The sequence below is a fragment of the Semicossyphus pulcher genome, unplaced genomic scaffold (assembly GCF_022749685.1).
Source record: "Semicossyphus pulcher isolate SPU_LCO1_2020_fin unplaced genomic scaffold, fSemPul1.0.p SCAF_20, whole genome shotgun sequence".
NCBI classification, from domain to species: Eukaryota; Metazoa; Chordata; class Actinopteri; order Labriformes; family Labridae; genus Semicossyphus; species Semicossyphus pulcher.
In genome coordinates, this window is record NW_027211694.1 from 23,681,407 (window position 1) to 23,705,433 (window position 24,027).

At 45.5% G+C, this 24,027-nt stretch overlaps 1 protein-coding gene across 1 annotated transcript in view; it reads left to right on the forward strand.

Moving 5' to 3' along the window:
- The first annotated feature begins 1,304 nt into the window (after window positions 1-1,304).
- Window positions 1,305-24,027, forward strand: part of tmem178bb (transmembrane protein 178Bb) — a 93,682-nt gene continuing 70,959 nt past the window's right edge. Inside the window, exons 1-2 of the mRNA XM_069671374.1 lie at window positions 1,305-1,368; window positions 1,600-2,248. Of these exons, the coding sequence (XP_069527475.1) occupies window positions 1,867-2,248 (382 nt within the window). The 5' untranslated portion in view covers window positions 1,305-1,368; window positions 1,600-1,866. The remainder of the gene's footprint in view (window positions 1,369-1,599; window positions 2,249-24,027) is intronic.

The following is a 24,027-nucleotide window of genomic DNA, read 5'->3' on the forward strand; positions in this document are numbered from 1 at the left end:
GTTACTGAAAGTAATTAAATGACGTGACAGAAAACTTGTGAAATAACGTGATCATTTCTCACAAAAGAAAATCAAACTGTTTCTTCACAGAAAATCAGTGACTGATATCAGACCCAGTATTTCCCTTTGCCCAACATTAGTACTTTGTTTCTGCCCCGTGCTCTTGGATGTTCTTGCCCCGGTGTGGTGGTCGATGCTTCCTCACTGTTAGCCTGCTGCCCCCCCTCCACACCCCCCAGCAGCAGAGAGTTGTAGTTAAGTCTTCTGCTCCGGACTCATTGATCCTTTATCTGACGAAGTTAGAAACTATGACTGAAATATCAGCAGCCTGACTGTGTATTGATAAAACCCTGGAGCTGTCCGTGGTGCTGAAGCAGCAGACAGATTCATATCTCACGTTCTGGTCTTTCTGACAGTTTCTTCTTGGTTCTTTCATCTTTTCTGAATGACATTTATTGTAGACTATTTAGTCTATGAAGTACTTTATTGATCAAAGTGACAAGTTTCTGGTCACAGAGGAGCGAGAGGATTATAGAGACAAACTGCTGCCTGTTGTATTCCTCTAATATTTCTATGATCATCGGCTGCACCTGAACAGCTGAAAATAAACTCCCAGCAAATCACCCGCAGGTGTTTAAAGCAGTAAAAATCAGGTCGTAATGTATGAAGAGGTGAAGTACCACAAAAACTGCTTGATGAGTAATTTATAAGCGACTCCTCACAAACACAGTTTTTAAGTATTGACCGATTTGTTCAGCTGAGCGGTTTATGTTTTTCTTATATGCCATGCCAACACTCAACATGAACAGCTGCTGCGGATTCTTTAAAGTCAAAAAAGCCTAAAACAACATTTAAAATCAGAGCTTCTCTAGTCGGGTTATGTTGGGATACATGCAGGAGTTATGGCTCTTATTATTACAGCTTATGATCAAATCAATGTCAATCACATGACCACAAACTTCAGCTGCCACATGGTGAATTCAGAGTCCTCTGACGCCGGAGGGTCTCTCTCATAAATCACTGTCCAGCTCTGGTGCTGTGTGTTTACGTGTGTTTGTCATCTCTTTATGTTGTAAAACTCTTTGTGACTTTGTTTTTGAAGCAGTTTTATAAATCAAGTTGTATTAACATATTAAGATCACAGTTATACATTACAGCTGTAGTATATGTTGTGAACAGCAGTGACATTAGCAGCTTCTGATGTAGCCTGTAAGCTAACAGTGTGCTCGTGCAGACAGCCTGCTGCTGATTGGCTCGTGCTCAGGCCTGCTCTGTAGCAGCTGCCGTCATCCTTCAGACGTGCTGGGGATGCCGACTGAGCTCCACTCTCCCCTCTGCTGACGGACTGCGGTGATCCGGATACATCAGGTACATTTACATCTAAATAAAGCGGGTTCAGTCTTTAAAGGCGTTTCATGGTTCTGATTCAGTGTTAGTCTGAAAGCAGCTGCACGGCGTTCTGTCTCTGCAGCTGCTCCTTTTTGTGCTTCGTTTGCTTTAGTGGGAGGGGGATGCAGTCAGGGATGTTCTGTGTAAAATAAATGTATGACTAAAGCTCTGACTTCCTGTGTGTTTGTGCATGTTGGCGTGTCCTGTCAGGCGGATGGATGCTGGAGATTCAGGGCTGAGATGAGATAAGCGTCCTCTGTCTGCTGCAGCGCCGCGCACGAGGAAAACACGGTGTCATAAAAGGAATTAACGTTTTTTCAGCCTCTGAGCTTCATCACAGAAAAGCTTCCCCGTCTCCAGCACCTCCATAATGGTCCCGGCGCTGCGCTCCAGCGGTGATGTGAGCTGAGCTGGCGGGACGCCGCAGAGGAGCTGTCCGTCTGTCGAGGTGCTGATGCGGCTGTGACAGAAGCGAGCATGGCTGCCGGGAAACTGCTGCTGTACGCCGGGCTTTCTCTCTCTCTCTGCGCCCTGGGCATGCTGGCTGTGGCGATGTGCTCCGACCACTGGTACGAGACCGACGCCAGGAGGTACCGGGACCGCTGCCGGAGCTTCTCCAGCCGCCGCAAGGACCCGGGCTTCATCTACATCCCCAACAACAGTCTGCCGCTGCGGGCCAGCCGGAGCAGCCCGCCCCGCTGGGACGAGAAGCTGCTGCTGGCCCGTAACCGGCGGCAGCTGTTCGCTATGAGCGCCGCGGACGAGTGCAGCCGGCAGTATAACTCCACCAACATGGGGCTGTGGAGGAAGTGCCACCGGCTGGACTTCGACCAGGAGATAGAGGACCTCATCCGGAAAGGTAAGAGTGACGTTCGAGCCTCAGACGGCTAAAGAAGCTAAAGTTGCTGCTGTGACGTTTCTCATAAGAACAGGTATTATTCTGCTCGGTGCTGAGGGTTCAGTGGACCAAAGGGCGAACAAGGGCAAAGAGCTGGTTCTCTTATTTTGTGTGAAGGTATCCGGAGGTATGCAGGGTGTCAGAGAGTGACGGATGAACGGCCTGCGGCTGCCTGTTGTTTTCATGCTGCATGTTCATTATGACGCTGGAGGACAGGACGCAGGCCTCGTGCTGCTTCTCCCATCAATGTCTCACTTAGTTCCTCCTCTGTTCTACAATGTTCCACATGATATGTGTAAATATGTGCATATTTATTATCACAGTCTCCACACTACATTGGCCCTTTTCACAGACAGGAAGTAAAACAACTTTAGGGTTGGTCACCTAAAGGAGGGGCTGTAGATACCTGCTGCTACTGGTCGCAGGACTTGATCCTTGTTGGTGCTAACATGCTTTGAGGCAGATATGAGGATATGTGGAGTTTGAAAAGTCCCATGACAAAATAGAGAGTCTTATCAGAGTATCTTTATGTGTTATAGTTTTTATTTGTGATATTTAGAACGTGTTCTCTGGTGGACAAACTTTGTGTTTGGATCTCATTCACTAACATCTGTAGTTTCTTAAAGAGGCCACAGCTTCAGTCTTAGACTTTATGTTCTCATCTGACTGCTGACATTTCAACATGCAGAATGTTCCCTGCCTACATCCTTGTGTGTTTCTGATGTTATGTTGTAGAGTGTGGAGTGATTCTTCCCTTGGTTGCACGTGTTGCTTCTGGTTACTTCTGATAACAGCAAAACCAATAAACAATACATAGTGGTTTTATTTTGAAAGGTCAGCTTGTGATGGTTCTGTGGCACCTTCAAGCGTCTGGAATTTGTTCTTAACAAAGCTCCATCAGGTCAGATTCATGGGCTGGTGTCAAACCACAGAATTGTTTCTTATGATCATTTCTATTTTCCTCGTCTCTTGAAAGCATGTGCCAGTTGTTCCTAATTAGCAACTAATATCTGCTAAAGAGTCTGCAGGGCCGTGATCACGAGAGCCCACCGATGTTTTTATTCCATTTGATAGGGACGGTGCAGTTTAACTTTAATTTCCAATACAAAGTATAAATAATACTGTAAAGACTTTATGGGGAAACTCTGGACTCCAAACACAAGAAAAAGTGTAGCAGCTGTGAGATGGAGGTTCTGCTGCAGGAAGTGAACAGAAGAGGAGCTGACAGATTTAAAACATCAGTTTTGGATTTAAAAGACTCACAGAAAGAAACATGTGAGCTTCACTCTGAGCCTGAAGCTTCCCAGGAGGATCTCGTCACTCTCTGCAGTTAAAAGTCATTCAAACACGCTCGATGTCCGTCTCCAGAGACGTTTCCCTCTAGTTTATAATTCTACACACTTTCTGATGGTTTACTGGTCTGAGTCCAAGCTGGAAGAGGAGAGTGTGTGTGTGTGTGTGTGTGTCCTCTGAATGCTTCTGTGTGAATGTGTGTATGTGTGTGTGTGGTGCAGCTGTGCCTCCTTTGAGGATGCATCAATGGCCTTGATGGTGTTCCATCTGCAGTGATGTGCAGCTCACAGTGTGTGTGCTCAGTGATCAGATGAATGCCTCCACACAGGGTCTGATCCGGCTCTCTGCTCCATCAGGATGAAGAGTACAGCGAGGTTTGTCTTCATCATGCAGCTGATAATAACACACGCTGACGGGTCAATGAGGACGAGGCTGTGCAGATGATTTCTCTCTGTGTGCTCTATGAACAGTTTGATCCTCTCACACGTTCAGCTGCTCCATCATGACACACTCACAACAAGCAGTTCTTCTAGTTATTGACGGGAATCACTGGAGATCTGAATGTTTTTGTAAGTTTAAACAGCGACAAGCTCGTTATTGTGATAACTTATACTTCCATGTATTACCTTTTTTCTAGTGCAAGCCATGCCCCCAGAGGAAAACTAATAAACTGAAGTTTTCAGACTGTTTATCAAGCAGCTAAAATACTTGTGATTCTAGACCTACGGGTATTTTAAGCAATGCAACTAAAAAAGTTACGCTCCTCCAGCAAAGAAAATAAATAAATTAAAATTAATGATGCCTCGATCAATGATTTAACAAACTTTTGACTAATTCCTGCCAACTTTACTAAAGAAAGTCAGCACGATCTACACTGAGAAAATATTGTTTCATGATTTAAGAACCAAAAAGGATTTCTAATAGATCTGATAATTAATAAAATCAAAGATCAATACTTTGTGTCCATGTATCAATAAGATATTAGCATGCTAAATGTTGCGACACTGAGCTATATCCATTTTTCTCACCAACTCTACTTCTTTTACCGATCCACTGCTACTGCTGCTAATGCTAATGCTAATGCTACAAGTCCGACCATTACTGCTATTGCTTCTATTTCTTCTGCTTCTGCAAGGGCTACTGCTAATGCTAGCAATGTTTCCCTCTACTACTCTGCTTACTAGCACATTTACCTCCACTACCACTACAGCTTCTGCTACGACTTGATGCTAATGCTACGAGCACTACTTACCCCTCTGCCACTTCTCCTGCTTCTGTTCCTGTCACTACTTATACTGCCCTAATGCTACCGCTACTACCAATGCTAGTGCTATCTCTTCTTCCAACGCTACTACTGTTGCGTCTACTAATTTTACTGGCACAACACTGATAGTACTTCTGCTACTGCTACCTCTACTGCCACTTCTGCTGCTACTTCTTCAATTGCCCAACTGCTAAGCTACTTGTGCTGTTTATGTTAATGCTATTACTTGTACTGATTCTACTACTACTTCTACTTCTGCGACGACTAACTACACCACTAATATTAGGAACTGCTATTATACCATTGCTACTAATGCTTCTGCGACTGCCTCTAGGCTACTGCCGCTTCCGCTAAGTACTGCTACTACAGCTACTACAGCTAGCCTACTTCTACTGCCACTGCTGCTACTACTAATACTAGCCTTTTGCTACTTATTTTGCTTCTACTACTCTTGTTACTAATGCTTCTACTACCACTTTCACTTCTCTGCTACTTACTGTTCTGTCACTACTTCTGCTACCCTACTGCTACTGCTAATACCATTTCTGTTACACTTGTGCTACTACAACCATTGCTACTTTGAAACTACCTGTACCGCCACTGCTACACTGCTACCTTTATTGCTACTGCTACAACCACTGCTAGTGCTTCTTCCACTACCCTACTGTTATGCTACTTCCACTGCTAATGCGACTTTGGTACTTTGGTTTATGTCAGTACTTCTGCTACACTACTGCTCCACTATTATTGCTGCTAGTGCTATTGCAACTGCTACGCTACTTCTTTTACTCGCTAAATGATGACTTCAACCATTCCCACTATTGCCTCTACTTCTTCTGCTACTACTTCTGTTGGAAGTGTTAGCATTTATGCCACTATAGCTGTGTCCCAATCCATGAGCTGCAACCTTCGAAGGAGGCGATTCATGGAGGATGCTCCATTCATAGCCTGCGTCGACTGTTAAAGCCGAACTGAAATGAGACTTGAGTCTTGTCTACCCATGCGTTATCAAACGCCTAGCAACAGGTAGCTAGCAGGCTAACTAGCTAGCATAACTAACGCTGCGTAAGTTAACCTTTTATTTTAAAGATCATTTGTTTCAAGGGCCCTTTTTGTTTTCTTAAACATGTGTACAGCTAGCTATTCCATTGAGTTGAAACCAAAACTTTTACATTTAAAGTGTATTCCTCGGCCGTTTAAAAATCCGCCATTTCTTTTGAACTGGCGCGCAATGCAACTCAGGATACGGAAGATGCATTTGTGGGCCGCATCTGAAGGAGCCTTGGGACAGCCTTTGGCGCACTTCTGTGACGCGATCGGCCTTCAAATACGGCCATCGAAGGCTGCAGCCCTGGACACAGCTTATGTCAACTGCCTCTTCCCCTGCTCCTGCTAAAGCTAAGCTACCACTAATACGACTTCTGCTGCTTCTGCTGCACTACTTAAAGCCTACTGCTACTGCTGACGGCTAACATTGCTGCTACTAAAACTGCCCCTGCCACCTCTACTGCTACTGCTAAGATGCAACTACTGCTAATAATTCTTCTAACACTTTTACTACTACTGCTGCAACCTCTAGGTTACTATTGGTGCTACAGCTGTTACTACTAATATTATTGCTACTAATACGACTTCTGCTGCTACAACACTAGCAGCACTGTTGGTAGGGTTAGCACATCTGCTTCTGTGTCTACTACTGCTGCTTCTGCCGCTGCTAAAGCTAAGCTACCACTAATACGACTTCTGCTGCTTTTGCGCACTACTAATAGCCTACACAGCTAATATTTCTGCCACTGCTACTAAAACTGCCCCTGACACCTCTACTGCCACTGCTAAGATGCTACTAATAGGCTACTGCTGCTAATACCACCTCTCCTGCTAGCAACTACTACTGCGCGTCATCCTCTGGGTTACTCCTGCTGCTGGCGTGTATTTAATCACTCCTCTGAATTTAGGATGTTAAAGTTAAGCCCTGCTCGCTGTCTGCTGTTTACATGAGCTGTTATTATTGTAATTTTTTAGGGATTTTGTGAGGTCAGAGGTCAGATGAAAACACCACAAAGCTTTATCTCTACACGCTGTTTGACTTTTATTCTCTTTTAATCTCTAAAGTCAAATCACAGACAGACACACACCGGATTATTTCTGCATGTGCACATTATTCTGAGTGCTTTAACGACACATATCTGATGAGTCATTATCTCTCTAGCTTAATGCTGTTTTTATATAAATAAACATGATAATAGTTGTTATATGTCTGAGTCATAATCTAACAGCATGTATCATATCTCATATCGGTGATGACTCACTGTGACATTTAACTTCATATTTAACGTCCATCAGTCTGCGCTAATGATGCTTCAACTGTTAGCGTTCAGTCACAGCAGCATCCATTCATCTCTGAGCGGCAGCAGTTAAGCTGAAGCAGGAGGGAGACGGCAGAGGTCAAAGGTCAACACAGAACACTAAACCCTTCATTTCAGCCGCAGTCTGAGAGTATCTGTGTGTTTCTGTGTGTGGGTGGAGTGGGTGGGTGTGGGTTATACAAACAGTGTCAGAGGGATGATGACCCATGTTTTCTTACTGTCAGTAAATCCCATGAAAACCACAAACAACAATAATTGTGTATCCGACTAATCCTGCTGGTGTTTTGTTCATCCCAAGCTGGAAAAGACGAGATAAGAAGCATGAAACGTCTTATCCTGTAAAAATGTTAAAATGTCTCAACAAACCAACTCACTCTGAAGCCTCACCAGATGAAAGCAGAGAGCTCTCCTGCTCGTGGAGATGTGTCCGTAGTGCCTACAGAGTCATTACGATGATAACAAACACACAGAGACTTGATACGTTTCATCAGGAATGAAAGAGATAAGGTTGGAATGGGCAAACATTAATGAAAGGACTCGTGTCTGTCTGCATTCACTCATTAATACTGAGGAATCTTTCTCTCTCCGTCTGCTCCGTCCCCGCTCTGTCTCTCCAACATGTTCCTCCGTGCTCGGACGTAACGCTCTCGGACTTGTTCCCATTTAGTTTTGCAGGTTTCCACGTCGACTTCTAAAACAGAACTTATCTGTCTGCAGCTGTTTGACAGCATGTTTGTCTCTGTGCAGCGGCAACGACACGTCGTACAGATGTGGATCATTGTGGACTTGGTCTATCAGCTCGTCTTCAGAACTTTCTGCCCTTGTTGTCCCTGCTGCTGTGTCGACCCTGTCACATCCCCTCTGCCTCTACACTGCCCCTACTGCTCATGTGCACACTGCAGCTCGCGTACAGTCCTTGTCGCACTGATCGCAGGTTCGACTCCCGTTCTCATTTGGTGCTTGTCATCCCCCACTCTCTACTCCCCACATTTCCTGTCTCTCCTCAGCTGTCTTGTCTAATAAAAGCAAAAAGGCCCAAAAATGATAGAATAACATTTTTGGAGGACGTGCTCAGCCGACGCTCCAAACAGACACGGGGTACGCGAGCAGCCATCATGTGCACACAAACGCCTAGTTTAAAAGCAAGTACATCTCTGTTAAGATCCCAAAGTTAAAATATTCAGAGTTCAGTGTTCATGGACATGTGTAACTTTATTGATAATAAATACAATCATAAACCCCAGCTTATGTAACGTCTTCATTTTTCACTAGAAACATGAACAAAACTTTAAAACACAACCTCGTCTGTGAACATGATTTGTGCCCGAGTCACAGCAGGTCGATCTTCATCTTAGAATGAGCTGATTATTCATTTATATACGCGGAACATCACACATCGACAGCAGGCCGTCAGAGCAGAGTTGTTGTCGGGGTGTTCGGGAGGTCGTCCCTGTTCCATATAGGTCACAGCCTGTAAGTGTTGATGTTTATCCACTGTTACTCTCACGTCTATAATCTGTACAGTTGCAGCATATGTTAGCTTGATTTCTGATCCTGTGACGGAGCTCTGTACGTGACCTCTGCTGTAAAAACACCTCCTGGAGAGAGAGAGAGAGAGAGAGAGAGACATCAGAGTGTTAGTGAACAGAGGATGGAGAGAGAGCGGAAACAGACGGAGAGAAGCAGAGGATGTTTATGGAGACGAGGATGTCAGAGAGGAGAGGATTACATACAGGAGGGGGGGGTGGAGGGGGAGGAGGTGAGGCCTCCTCATCTCGTACCATCTGTTGTCGCTCTGTGAGGGAAGAGAGCCTTTCAGGTTCAGATCAAGACGTTCGCAGTCTGGTCCGAGCAGGGAGGGGCAGGATCGGATTACAACGCTCCCCAGGGGCCTCGGATCATGGGGAGGGTAAATTAGACACTACGGGGGGCTAAAGGTGCTTCGTAGGTTACCTGTCACTGAGCCCAACAGAGAAGCTGCTCAGGTAATAGTCACATGGAGGAGAGAGGAAGCTTCCAGCAGATCATCTGCTTTAATGATAGTGTTAAAAAACACTTGTTCTCTTTCTCGTGATGAAGACATCATGATGTTGTATCGCTGCAGGTTTGTTTAATTTCTGTGACCTCACAGACGTTTGGGATGTCGATCCTCTCGGGCTGTGACGCTGAATGTTTCTAACCTCAGTGAAACACTAACGCCCCCATGCAGGCGGGTTAACCGCCGCTCCAGCTCACCACCGCTGCTGCAATCAGCTTGCACTTTCGTCTTCAGCAGCTCCAGCCTCTCCTCCAAACAGACTCAAAAATACAAGATGGCTACAGCCTAAAGAAAAACCTCACGGCTGCAATATGGGTCCAATAGCCAACGGCCACGCCCACTGTTATATTCAGTCTATGAAGAGGACTGTGGATGTTTCCCACCTCTTACTGTGTATATGCTGTAAGCAGGGAGGACTTTAAACTCAGTCTAATGAGGAGGAGTGTCCTGACCTGTCCTGACCTGTCCTGACCTGTCCTGACCTGTCCTCCTGTCCTGTCCTGACCTGTCCTGTCCTGACCTGTCCTCCTGTCCTGTCCTGTCCTGTCCTGACCTGTCCTGTCCTGACCTGTCGTGTCCTGTCCTGACCTGTCCTGACCTGTCCTGACCTGTCGTGTCGTGTTTGTGTTGTATTTAGATGGAATCTGCAGTCGTGTTGTCCTCGTGTGTTGTGAGTTTCAGGGCAAGGTTGTTCACGTGTGAGCAGGTTCGTTCAGTCTTCAGTAGCTCACAGGACTTCTCTCTCCTTCCTGGAAACTGTTCAATAATTCAGGCACATGAAGGCAGCACTCTCTGCTCATTAGTGCCCCTGCAGTCTGCACACTGACCGCCTGAAAGCTGCTGCTGCTGCTGCCGAGGCCTTATACACCCGACACTAATGAAACACACACAACACAATGCACACTGTGTTCCACAAAGATTCAGTGATGCTAAAAATGTTCCAAACGCATTGTTTTGGCAGAGCTCTGCTCGGTGCGCTACATGAAACACAACTTTGTTTGATGTTCTGTTTGGTGTCACTTGGAATGAAACGCGCTCAGTACGTTGAAGCAGCTCAGCTCCTGATGATCTTCTGTTCCTCTGACAAACGGCTGCAGCTACATTTGATAGTGTGTTTATACGTCTACATGTTTTACAGTGTTTGTGAACAGTGTTTCAGGATCACAGGTGGACTCTCGTCTTTGCTTCCAGGTGACTGAAGAAGATCTGTTAGCTTGATTCATACCTGCAGGCTAATGACCTTTTCCTCTTGTCTCTGGAGGTTTTTGTCTTTGCAGCTGTTGAAGGAAAAGCTGCAGTTACTCCTGATGGAAGCTAAATGTTGTCAGTGAGAAGAGTTAGCAACAAGCAGTGACTTTTTTATTTGTATGTGGTGACATGTGGAAGGTTGAGAAACAAATCTGAAGCTGCTCGGGGCGACGACCTTTGACTCTCTCACTGAGAACAACAAACATCATAAATGTTAAATATACATTCATATACAGTTAATGAGTTAAAGCCAGCTACAGCTGCAGACAGTTTGTATAAATGAGTTTGAGGAACTTTTACATCACAAACATTCTTGTTATCAAAGTAAGTAAAGAAGCAGGACGTGTGTTGGCTCTGTTTTGTGTTCCTAACAATATATAATGCACACTGAGCAAATTAAGATCATCATTCATCTAAACAGCGTGTTCACTTACTGTCAGTAAAAGGATGTTTGCAGTTTGTTGAGGGGAAACTCTTCGAGTAGTTGTACAAGTTGTCAGGGCTCGTTTGACTTATCAGAGAGTTATTATTCTGTGAACGTGCACGCTAACAACCAGCTAGTGAAAGGAGAATATGTGTGCCTTCATAAGTAATGAAAACTGATGAGCATTAGCTGAGAGGAGGGACGGTACAGTGTGTGTCATTGCTGAGAGAGAGAGAGAGAGAGAAGACACACACACACACACACACACACACAGAGAGAGAGTTACTCATGGTGCAGTCAGAGTGACTCGAGTGACCACAGGGAGAGTCGAGTCAGAGACACACGAAGAAGAAGAAGAAGAAGAAGCCAGCATTAATATTTGATGACCTCACGCTCTCTCCCACAGACGCACACTGAGCATGTGCAGCCTGCGGGCAGCATGTGCACATTAACACACACACACACACACACACACAGTTTATAATACCTACTAACATTGGTGTACTCCACACACACCACTGATGCACTATGAACATGATTTATACAACATGAATAATACATGAAGCGCTTCTTCCTCATAGACTGCACACGTAATGTGCATGGATTACACGCGCACACACACACACACACACGCGCACAGCCTGTCTCTGTGTGAGGAGGAAGCCTTGAAACATTACCCATAATGCCGTCTGCTTTAGTCTTAAAGTGACTGAAATGTTGTCGATGTTCGTACTCTGAGCTCAGCTTGTTTCAGAAGTCAAACAGCATTAACATTTCATCATCAGAATAAATCAGTGGACACGTTCTCTGCAGGAGACGTCTCTTAGGGCACAGTGATGTGTGCACATGGATCTTTACTGTCTGCACTCCTTCAGTTCAAAGAAGACGATTCTGTGAACACCGCGCTCACCTTCACTCCGTTATTTAGGATGAGTTATTGAAAACACAACACGTCCAGTTTATCTGGTCGTGTCTGAGACTTCCTGTTAAACGTTTCGGGCAAAATAACTTTCCAAACAGATAAAAGGACGGCTGTCTGAGTCTGAGTCTGACAGAAACAATGTGCAGCTCCTGCTCTCACTAACATTTCCTTTGATAGAGCACCATGTGACCTTTGTGGTGGCTGAGGACACAGACTCATGAGCTGCAGCAGCCCAGCTTCACCTGCTCGTTCAGGAGATCAGAGAAGCTCTCCAGGTCCTGAACTGAAAACCAAAAACGTGTCTGTTCAGTTCAGTCTTCTTACGGAGCGTTTCACCTGCACTTCACCTGTGCTTTGCTCTGCAGGGTGGATGTCATGTGACGTTAGACATAGCATGAACCAGTTCTGTGAACATTATCTTAATGCAGATGGATTTGGACTCTTCAGCCGTTGATCTGTTAGCGTCGGCTTCGGCTGCGAGTGTATTCTCGGCGTGTTTGATGTGAAGTCGGTGAAATGACGAGAATGTGAGCTAACTGTTGTGAAAGTTTAACTTCTGTTCTTCGGCTCGAGTGTCTGTGACTTTTTAGTCTTTATTTGTTGATAACTTTGCTCAGGCAGCGCGCACACGTGCAGAGTTAATGTCGTAGCATTACGCCGAGCTTCTTCGGGACTCATCGAGCGTTTAGGCAGATTTAAAGAGTTGTTTTATCGGCAGAAAATATCAGCAGAAGAATGACATGTCTGCAGATGATCATTTGTTATTTTCAAGCCATAATCTGCAGACATGTAACATGCTGATGACATCGTGCATCCCTAATCATTGTTATCATCATTGGAGAATCTTTTATTGTCACAAAAAGTGGTGTCAGGCCTCAGGTGTGAGCTCATCCCTGCTGCTCCTGCAGTCTGTCTGCTGTAACCAGAAGATCAGCCTCAGACTTTCTTCAGATCAGAATCTGCCTCTCAGATCAGACCATGTTACTCTGTGTCTGTGTGTAATTGCTGCATCACATTAAAGTCAGTGTGTCATTAAAACTCTCCAGGAAGTGTCCTCTGTCCTACAGGAAGACAAATCACTTTAGATAATCAATACTGAAACAAGTAATCGATTAGTTGTTCTTAAACAGATCCTATTATCATAGATAACTATTATCATCGATCGTTTGAGTCATTTTCTAAGTAGTCAAACTTGTATTTTAATGTAAACATATCCTGGTTTCTTCAACAGAATATTGTTATATATATATATATATATGTATATGTATTAAAACTGAATATTGTATAACCCCTTATGTGCTGACAGCTGCAACAGCTAGCTTTAGCTTTCAACCAATTACTAGCTAACATGATTATTTTCTTTCCCTATTGTGTCCTGTTATCAAAGGGTAATGTTAGCTGGGAAGTTGTTGTATGCTAACGTTAGCTTGTAAACAAATGCGTTGTTTCATGTAGAAACATGGCCCCAGTGTCTCTCCGTACTTTAACTACGTCTTTGCACTTTCTGGTGAACAGAGAAGCAGTGAAACTATAACAGTTATCAGACTTTATGATGAGTCAGCTGTGAAACGTTAAGCAACATTCAGCATCTCGTCCTGACCGTGTGAATCTCGTCACTTTGAGGTCTTTGGGAAAAACGGAACAACTTCCTGTTCATGTAGAAAATAATGGGATGAATTGTTGTTGCAGACGTTAACAGTGAATATCAAACTTAAACTTTAACGTGATAAAAACAGAGACACAAAGTGAACATGTCAGGACGTCTGCAGCTGCAGAGTCTGAGTTTGTGTGTGTGAGAGATTAATTTACTGACTCTGGTGCTCAGAAATGTCATGTGAGCTGTGGGAGGTGACACACAGCATGACTCACACACACACACACACACACACACACACACACACACTCATTACTCCGTACGTTTACCCACTCGGCCTGCAGTGTGACGGCTCGATGGAAACAAAGGTGTCCTGCACGTGTGATTGGCAGTCAGGACCTTTATGAGGATGAGGGGGCCGCTGATGAAGGCTCAGTGTGACACAGTGACGAGGAGTGAAGCCCCCCCACTCACTGAAGGCTCCATTCAGACATCTGTTTACTCTGCAGCTGAGGACGACTCGGTTCCACTCACTGCAGAGCCTGTTGTGGACGTTTCTGTTCTTTGGCTCTTAATGACTCACAGGAACAAACAGTGTGTGAGTGTCTCAGTAGATGTGTTCAACCTGCAGCAGTGAAACAGGCTGTAATGGCTGCAACATAATCCTTGATGGGTCAAAGGTCGTCCACTAAAAGTTCTTGTTGTTTCCACTGACAGGCTCAGATTGTTATTCTAAGTGTGTGACAACATGACAGAAAGGATCCCTACAGAGATAGACCTTTTTGTTACAGAGGAAGATGATTGTTTTAACCACACACAGACGTTACATCGCTCTCTGCAGACACACCAGACTCCATTCAGAAAAACACTGATTTAAGCTCACAGAGAACACGAGCTGCTGCTCTGCTGCTGCATCGATCGTTCTTAGTGTTTTTGTCTTATTGTGTGTTACACAATGTTGATGCAAACTTGCCACAAACACACAAACAGATTGAGGCAATGAACACAATGTCATGAACGCAACAACTTCGAAGCTGCAGGAATGTAGCTCCGTGCAGCTCAGATCAACAGAGTGAGAGAGGCCTGACCTACAGAGACAGGGTCTGTGTTTGGGCTTTAAAGCACTTAAATGAACACAGTTCAGTAGCACAGAGTGCGCAGGGTTCAGGAGAGTTCACCAGCAGACAGTCGGCTCTGAAACACTGCTCAGACTTCCTGAAGCGTTGGGAATGAAAACCATGTTTGATTTCACATCAGAGGACATTTCCATTCTTCAGAAGGCAGCTCTCTGTCCTGCGGCGGCTCTTCAGTCTCGTCTTCCTCCGGCCGGCCCGTTTAATCAACGGCTTATCAAGTCAAAGAGCGCCGCGGGCCTGAAGGAAGAGCCCGCATCAATCACAGCCTTATTCTGCCACATGAAGGGAGCTCTGTGGCTGCAGCTGCCTCCTCACAAGAAAAGCCTTTTTACTGCTCAGGACGCCGCACAAAACAACACTTATGTCCCATAAAGAGGCCATTATTGTGCCTGCAGAGCGTCCAGGCTGCGTGCTCAGTGAAAGGCTGCAGTTAGCTTAGCTTTGTGCTCAAAACGCTGAATGACTTCAAACCAGAGAGGCTCATCTTCAGCCTCCGATTAACCCTGGAGGGGCTGAATGAGAGCATCATCATCATCATCATCTGCCTGCTCACAGCAGAGAAACATCCCTGCTTTGTGTTGTCATAGTTCTGTGCGGCGGCTGCTTGACAGATGATAATCAGGCAGATTGAGCCGGCGGCTGAGCCGACGGCGAGGCGAGAGGGGATCAGGAGAGTGTTTCTCTGAATGTCAGGAGGTGAGACAACAAAGCCGCTCGCTCAGGATGACGACAGAAGAGGAAACAGAGACGACGTTCCCACGGCGACACCATCCTCTGTTTCCAGCCAGATTAAGCATCAGTAACATCTGAGGGGGTTTAAAACACAAAGAGAGGCCACTTTAACAGGAGGCTGGAGACACAGTGAGAAAGTGTTATTATCTAACAAGCAGTTTATTTGAACTCTTTGATCTTTGAGCTCTCACAGTGAGTTCAGTCAGTCTGCAGGGCGTTCCATCGCGGGGGGTGGAGCCTATCCCAGCTGTCATTGGGCGAGAGGCAGGGTTACACCTGGACAGATCACCTGTCAATCACAGGGCCGATACACAGAGACAGACAACGTTTCACGCTCACACTCACACCAGCAGGCAATTTTAGAGTCACCATTGAACCTGACGAGCATGTGTGTGGGCTGTGGGAGGAAGGCGGAGAACCCGGAGGGAACCCACGCGTGGACGGGGAGAACATGCAGACTCCACACAGAAAGGCCCACTGCGTCTGAACCGGGACTCGAACCAGGAACCTTCTAGCTGTGAGGTGAGGCGCTAACCACTGTGCCATCCGTCTAGTTTATGTTTATTGAGTATGTAACTGAAACAGCAGGTTTGATCTGCAGTACAGTAAACACTCAGTACATGAGTCCTAAGGCAGTCGAGCTCATGCTGAGTCAGGAAGCAGCCGCTGATGAACAGAGACGTCAGGAGATAGTTCCTCCTCAGTGAAGCAGACGTACCTGAGCCCTCTGCGGCCCTGTTTAAACCTTCATAAGAGCCTCGTCTCAGTCCGTCTAACAGCTCGTCTCCTCACATCATCATCAAGCCCCCCGTTTGTGCCGTCTCCCTTTCATCTCCTTTTACCTCCTAATTTGCACTGAGTTCATAATTACAACGCGCGGGATGATGGGAGCTGAACACAGGCTGCCATGATCCGAGTGTGGGAGGAGAATCTAATTTAAGTGCAGTTACTACAGAGAGGCTGACCTCAGCGCACACTGCTTTTAACATTCAAATAACAGGCTGACTCACGGCTGCTCGCTGTCACGGACGTATGACTTTACAGTTTGTGCTGCAATATTTACCTTCGTCTGCATTATAATATAATTATATTATAACCTGTGATTTTCATTATGGAAAGATTTTTATGTGTCCATGTTTACTCCACACACAGGGACATAAAAGTCATCTTTGTTCTCGCGTCATTTAAAGAGCTGAACATCAGCTCTGTAGTTTCTGATCTTTGTCAGAGAGCGATGGTGTGCATACGCTCGCCCCTCTCTCTCCTCTCGTACCTGTTCTGCTGTAAAGCTCCTCTGACAGCCTCCCGCCCTGCAGAGAAACAGAGATGATTGTGCTGCTCCTCTCCTGACTCATGGTGCTCTACTTCTGTTGTTTTGTTTCTAGAATAATGCATCAGATATTTCCCGTCACTCTGTCACTCTGACGGATGCTAACTGACACGTGACTGGGTGATGGAGGAGAATAATCCAGTGTGTCGGTGCTGTACGGGAAACACATCGGACCTTAGGACACGCATTCATATTCAATGTGTCCAATAGTTCCAGAGCAGGAAGACATATGCAGCAGCCTCTCAGGTGTGTTTCATTAACAGGCCTGACGTGTGGCTGAGCTCAGCAGGACACTGGGAGCCTCTGACATTTGAATGACATCCATCTCTGTCTGAATAATTGGCTGAGGCCTCAGCTGACAGGAGGAGGGAGATGTGGAGCTGCAGGAGGCTGCCTCTCCAAAGCTGGATGCTCTGCAGATAGTGAACATGCAGCACACACACACACACACACACCACACACGCGCGCACGCACGCACGCACGCATGCACGCACACACACACACACACACACACACACACACACACACACACACACACACACAGACACACACAGTGACAGTGTTCCTCAGCAGATGAACGCAGCTCCGAATGTGCTGCTTTGCTTCTCTTATCTCCGTCACTCCTGTATTCGATGGTGCAGATGCTTCTGCTGCTTCTGTCGTTTGCTTTTTGTTTATTCAGACAATTATTCACGAACACACAGACACAGCGTCGCTCCTTAAACAGCTGCAATCTCACAGTTTCATAAAGCCCGTTTCAGCTTTAGAACAACTTTTAAAAGTGGAGAAGAAGAAGAGTTCTTGTTGAATTTGAAACTTTCCAGCAGCTCAGCGGGGGAGCGATGAGAAGCAGCTGCTGCTCAGTTTGCTTTGTAAAGTTTACTCTGCTTTATTTCACAGTCTGCTGCTTTTAAGTGAGACTAAACACAACTCTGCTTAATGATTCACTTCATCCTGTTCTGCACCGCTTTAACATTTAGTGCCAGACTCAAAGCTTTTCACTCAACTGCAGAACACGTCGGGTCCAAACTGAGGATTCGACCTCCTCCGGAAAAAAACAGGACTTTAAACTGTGGTGAAAACACACACACACACACACACACACACACACACACACACACACACACCTCTGTGTGAACAGGCCCGGAGCACTTCCACTGTGATGATGGAAACTCAGCGGGTGTTTGTTGCACTTATTTCTGTATTTGTGTGTTTGTGATTTTGCATCGTTGATGTGTTTGCAGCACGTTTGCTCTTCATGCATTTGTTTCGGCTTTTTGAATTTGCAGCCTGTTTTTCATGACTAACATTTCACGCCTCTGCAGCGTGTTCGCCATCATAGAAGACGTAAGAATCGTGCAGAAGCAGCTACAAGCACTAACCTGTGCAGGAAGGAGCAGTTCATTCAGTTTGCTCAGAAGTTCAGTCGACAGCAGATGTTTAGGAAGGTGTTGGTGGTGCTCTGGAACCAGTTCCCCTGTTTTAAACTCAAACACTGGTTCAGGATGTGGCTCAGACTGGCCCTTTAACTGCCTCAGTGTGAAAGGAGTCCAGCGTTCCTTCACACACGCTCCTGGTCCAGTTTACTGTGGCTGTGATCTGCATCCGTCTGTAACGCCCCTCCTCTTACGGTTACTGATGTTGCTGTGCTGTGATGGAGGGCTAGGCTAATGCTGCGAGGCCTTTATTGAACTGTCCTGACTCCAGCAGCAGCGTTATTAAAGACATATCTGTTTCCCTCGTTGACACTAAGTGCCAATTCAGAGCTCATTGCAGAAGTGTGTGGTGCTCTCTCTGCGCGAGTCTCTCATCGTCTGCCACTGTTCTCTGTCAGTGTGTAACTGATATCACACACACTGTTCACACTCACACAGACACACACCTGCAGCATCAGTGTGTGCAGGAGCAGAGGGGGCAGGGGTCATGGTGGACACGTTGGTGTCTGTAGATCAGCAGCTCCGCTCTCTGACACGAGGATCAGATCATTATTGATCTATTAGTTAATAATTACTGACACGTTTAAGCTCATTTATAGAAGTAGTTTGTGAATATCTCCCCTGTTCTCATAGACTAACTGCTGATCCTCGAGTTGATCCTGTTAACAGTGTGTGGTTGGTGCTCTGACTGCAGTACGTACAGCGTAGCAGCCTGGAGCATCTGAATATATATGTGTACTTTGGCAGATACCCAGCATCCCTCTCTGGGTCTCTGCTGCCTGCAGCCTGAACACAACTCGTCCCAGTGATTCAAACGTCCCGTGCTCACGTTGTAAACACAAACGCCTCCTTGGTGCTCTGAGCTCTCAGACTGCTCGTCAGCTAGCTGCATGGCTAAGCTAACAGGCTAACAGCAGCTACATGTGCTAATGAGTGCTGTGAGTTAAGTTTTGATTCAGTTCCAAACTAATAAACCCTCAAACCATGCTGTAAAGATTTAGTGTTTTTAATGAGAATATTCAAGTTAAATTTCTCACTTTTATTTATAAATGATGTAAAACTCAGTTCGTAGAGACACATCGTTTCTCTGCCCCGGAGATGGATTTATCAGGTGAGAAATGATCGAAGCTAATGGAGGAGTGTGTAGCTTTTCTTCCAGTGTCGATGTTAAAGATGTTCTGTTCAGTGAGGCAACTAAGATTCCTGTAAAAACTTTAGAGAACAGGCGCCAGCTCAGCGGTTAAAAATCGGCGGCTCTTGTAATCAGTCGTCGATGTGGCGGCCCTGGGTCAGACTCCCACCCTCAGCCCCTTGCTGCAGGTCACCCCCCGCTCTCTCTGACCCTGTTTCAGCACCGTCCTCTTTAAATAAAGGCGTAAAAGAAATAACATTAAAGAGAAAGAAAAGGTTTGGCCTAAAAGTACGTGAACACCCAAACATCAGATCCACCAGCTCTCGTCTGACGATGATGTTTGCCTCTGGGAACGATGATGAACTTCTCTGTATTTCCGGTGTAGCCATCGGGTGATGGTAAAGGACTTCTTTCCTGTGGGATGGTGTTACTGCGTTCTGCCTTCTTCTGCTCTGCACAGTCTCAATGTGTGTGTAGAACCTGTACACAGAGATGAACCTATTTGTGATATCTGAACATGTGTCTGACACCGCAGCTGTTCCCGTGCAGCTGTAACAGCCGTCTGGTGTCGGACCTTGGACCTGGCTGCAGAGATTCATTCCACTTAAGCTCGCAGAGTTAATATATTAACAGTGATCAGGACTGGATCACAGTTTAAATTGATCCCAGAGGTGTTGGAGGGCTTTAGAATGAGGGCCAGTCAACTTCCTCCTCAGCTGAGGAAGCAGAGAGCTGCTTTGTGTCACTCTGAAACAGGAAGAGGACAAACACAAGCTGTTGATACAAAGTTGGAAGAACACGTTTGTCTAAGTTTAGATTCAAGTTTGATCCAGAGTGTGCTGAAGTGTTCCCGAGCCGCAGACAGCGTGGAACACTAAATAAAGTGATCTCTTTAGTTTAGCGTCAGCTCTTCGCCGCTCCTCCTCCGTCTGTCTCTCTGCCTCTGTAAACTCAGCTCCTTATGCAGCCTCTTTATTGTCAGGACAGATTAAGAAAGCTATATCATCAAGGTGGTGAGGAAACGCAGCGGCTCGCCTGCTCTGCCTTTTATAATCTTTTTATCGCTGCAGATGGCTGTGGCTCGGAGGGAGACAGTCAGGTGTGTAGGGTGAGATAAAGTAAGCGCAGATTGCTGCCCACACTTTTCCAAGATAGAATATCAAACATCAAAGTGATCCGGGCAGAGAAAACAACTCGGGGAATATCAAGGATCAAGGCTTTACACAGGTAATCATTTTAAATGTCAGGCGCACAATCACCCGGATCGGCTTCATAAAGATCACAAGATTATTGCCTTTAATTTAAACGTCAGGTTCCTCCAGTGAAACAAAAGGAAGTCAAACAGCCTGTGATGTATGGAGCCTGTGGCTGCTGATATTCAAACTGTGTACGCACACGTTCAGACGAGACAAAAACAGTAAATCTGATGTTAATGTTTATAACATGATCTGAAACTTAATGAACACATCATCTGTTCTCAGCATCCGAAACCTGCTTCAATAATGTGCAACACTCTGGTGATGTGATAACCTCGACACACGTACGATTACAAGTCACCATCCTGTATGTGAGGCGATATATTGTTTATTTAAAGTCTAATTTAAGTCAAACTATCATCATATAAAAATCTACTGTGTGAATAAAACCTGATTTTATAAATGAGACTTATTTATGTAATCAAACATCCACCACAGTTACAGTTTACAGTCTGAGCAAAAGACAGAAATCATCAGTAAAATCATAATTTGGCATGTAAAAATATAAAGATTCAGTTTTTGATTATTGATGTATCTCAATAGATTCTCATATTTATTGATATATTAGTCAGTGATGGGTAACGTTCCTTTAAAAGTAACTTGTGACGTTCCTGCGTTCCCTCCTGAGGAAAGTAACGTGTTAGATCACTTTTGCGTTACCAAAAATTAACCCCCTCTGCGACTCGTTCCACATGTGTGTTATATCGTCAGGACGGCGTGCAGCCTGCTGTACGTCTACCTCTGAATGTATCGACTCTACCGTCTCTGCGTCGCCTCGGTTACGGCCCATAATCTGTAACTCTGCAGCCTGATAGCAGGACTGACAGACGCAGTATAACCTTTACAGCTCTCTATGATGCTAACAGTCTGACAGTGAACTGACAGTATTGGGCACAGCTGTTTCCATGACAACAACACAGGCTCTTAGTCCCACCAGTGTTGTGGAGCTGTGTTTAGCTGCAGATGCTTCTTCACGTTTGAAGTCGAGCTCTTCACAGCTGACGAGCACTTCTCCTCCAGACACAGCTTACATTTCACCGTCGTGTTGTTCTCGTCCCTTTCACCCAAACATTCAGAATCATGTGAATATTTACACAAAGTAAACGCTGTCCTCTCTGACAGCTCGCTAGCTGAGTTAGCTAGCTACACATGCGCACTGACACAGCTGTGTTTACCTTCTGCAGGTACGCAGCGACCTGCCAAAAAGGAGGAGAGAAACAGAGACAGAGCTTCAGGGAGTTTCTGTTTCTGTGGAGACAAAAGGAAAAGAGAAATACGCTGATTTATTTTACACTAACAGATTACTGTCGATGTAAAGTCACTAATGAACAGGTTACGTTACAACACAAAGGTAATCTGAGTCCTCTCACAGATTCCTTTGTAACGAGTTAACACTGTTCTTACCCCCCAATAAAAACCTCCTTCACATCGATGACACTGAAAGTGAAACAGACTTTCATTTCAAATATTCAGACGATGAGAAACTTCACCTTCAAAATAAATTCAACCTGAACGTTTACCTTTGAATGAATGTTTAATCCGTATTAAAAATGAAAGCGTCCTCATTCTCGCTCAGTTTCTGAATCAGTTAGATTTTTTGGACAAACTCTGTCAAATGTCAAGAAGCAGCTTTCATAATTTATGACATATTTTAGTTGAAGTTCAAAGACGGTCTGACCTCTGGAGACACGTCAAAGTGACACCGAAGGAAGGGACGTGTGTGAAATATGTTTTCACTATCTCAGCTAATTATTATATTTTGTTACAGAATTTCAAAAATCTAAATGGACCTAATGATGCAGGTATTAATATAAATCATGACACATGCAGTATGTCTTGTATATCCTGTTTAAAGACAACATTTGTATGTAAGAGAGAGCTGTCAGTGGGCTAACAGGGTCACAGTGATATTACAGGTGTTAAGTGATGTAGCTGCCGTTACCATGGACACCTGGCGACTGTATAAAGTTTATTAAACAGTCAGGGGGTCAGAAAAGGGGGAGGGTAAAATAAGTGTTTGTTTTCTGAGCATGGCCGTGGTAAAGGTGATATCTCTTCAACACTGACCTCCACCACAGACCTTCAGCCGTAAATCTGTCTCCCTCACACAAACACACACACACGCACACACACACACACACACACACACACACACACACACACACACACACACACACACACGAACATGCCTATAATACAAACAGAGGACCATCAATCTAAACCTACCAAGCGTGGACCTTTTTTCTCGTGTGTGCATGAACAAACAACGTCAAATCAGATTTAGCGATTAATTAACAGAAAAGAGACGATATTTATTTTCTCCTTTGATCCTGGTTGCTGATCTGTTTGTCTTCCAGTTTATGGATTCAGAGATTTATTTTCCTCTCCGGCCATTTATTTGAACAGAGTGGAGATTGACACACGAGACATTTGTTTTGACATAAAAACAAATCACGTTTTAAGACTGAAACACTCACACACATTCTGCTCGTCTCTTTTGAACAAAGATCCTCAGACGGTTTTAGAAATTATTTCTGCATTATTTAAAATATTTAAAACAGTGGACTCAAAACGTCCCCCGTTGGCTTAGCGGTCCTCGTCTGGTGAGTGTGAATCAACTCCAAGGTCCTCTGTTTGACAGGTACACGTTGAAGTAGAGACAGGCTGTGCAAGATGTCGGTCTGCGTCTGATAAGAGGATCAGCACATATCTTACCATAACTTTGTAACTCATGTTATATCTTACATATTTATGGACCTGTTGTTCTCCATGGTGCAGGCCGAGCTGCAGGCCGAGCTGCAGGCCGAGCTGCAGGCCGAGCTGCAGGCCGAGCTGCAGGCCGAGCTGCAGGCCGAGCTGCAGGCCGAGCTGCAGACTGCTGGCCTCCCTCCTGACTGGATTTATTCTCCTGTCTCGCTTGGACTCTGTCTCATGTGCTGGCCCCGTTAGAAACACTGTACTTCTTCATGCACATATTTAAGTGGAAAGGTTCAGGTCAGATCCCCTGAATCTCTCAGCCATCGTAGTGTTGAAGGAATAACAGCCTCCTCAGAGGAATAAGGAGCTCTCCATTACTCCTGTTGGCCTTGATGGAAAATCAACAAGAGGTCAAATGAGCTGCTGCGGGTCCTGACTTGGGGGAAGTGCTTCCAAAGCTGTTTGCCTGATGAGATTTATCTAAGGGGGCACATTGTTGGCTGTCGAAGACTGTGGAGATGAAAGCAGCCAACATTCAGGAGCACACATTCACAGGTGTTAGCGCGCTGCGGTGGACTGCAGTGTAGGTGTGGGAGAGTTTGACTTGCGCCAAGTGGTGTCGGTGTCTCGGCGTGTCAGGTCAGCTCAGGGGTCTTGTTACAAACACCTACCTGCCCTGCGGCGCTCAGAGCGGCTTCCTCAGCGCGCTCACGTCTCCCACTGCTGTGACAACATGAGACAGATGGGAACACGGCGTGACCTCGCTGAAACACTGCGTACTACAGCCAGTGATGTCACAACATTAAGATGTAGGTATGGTGACAGAGCACAGGTGCACTCTGGGAGACTCACACAGACTTATCAGACAAACA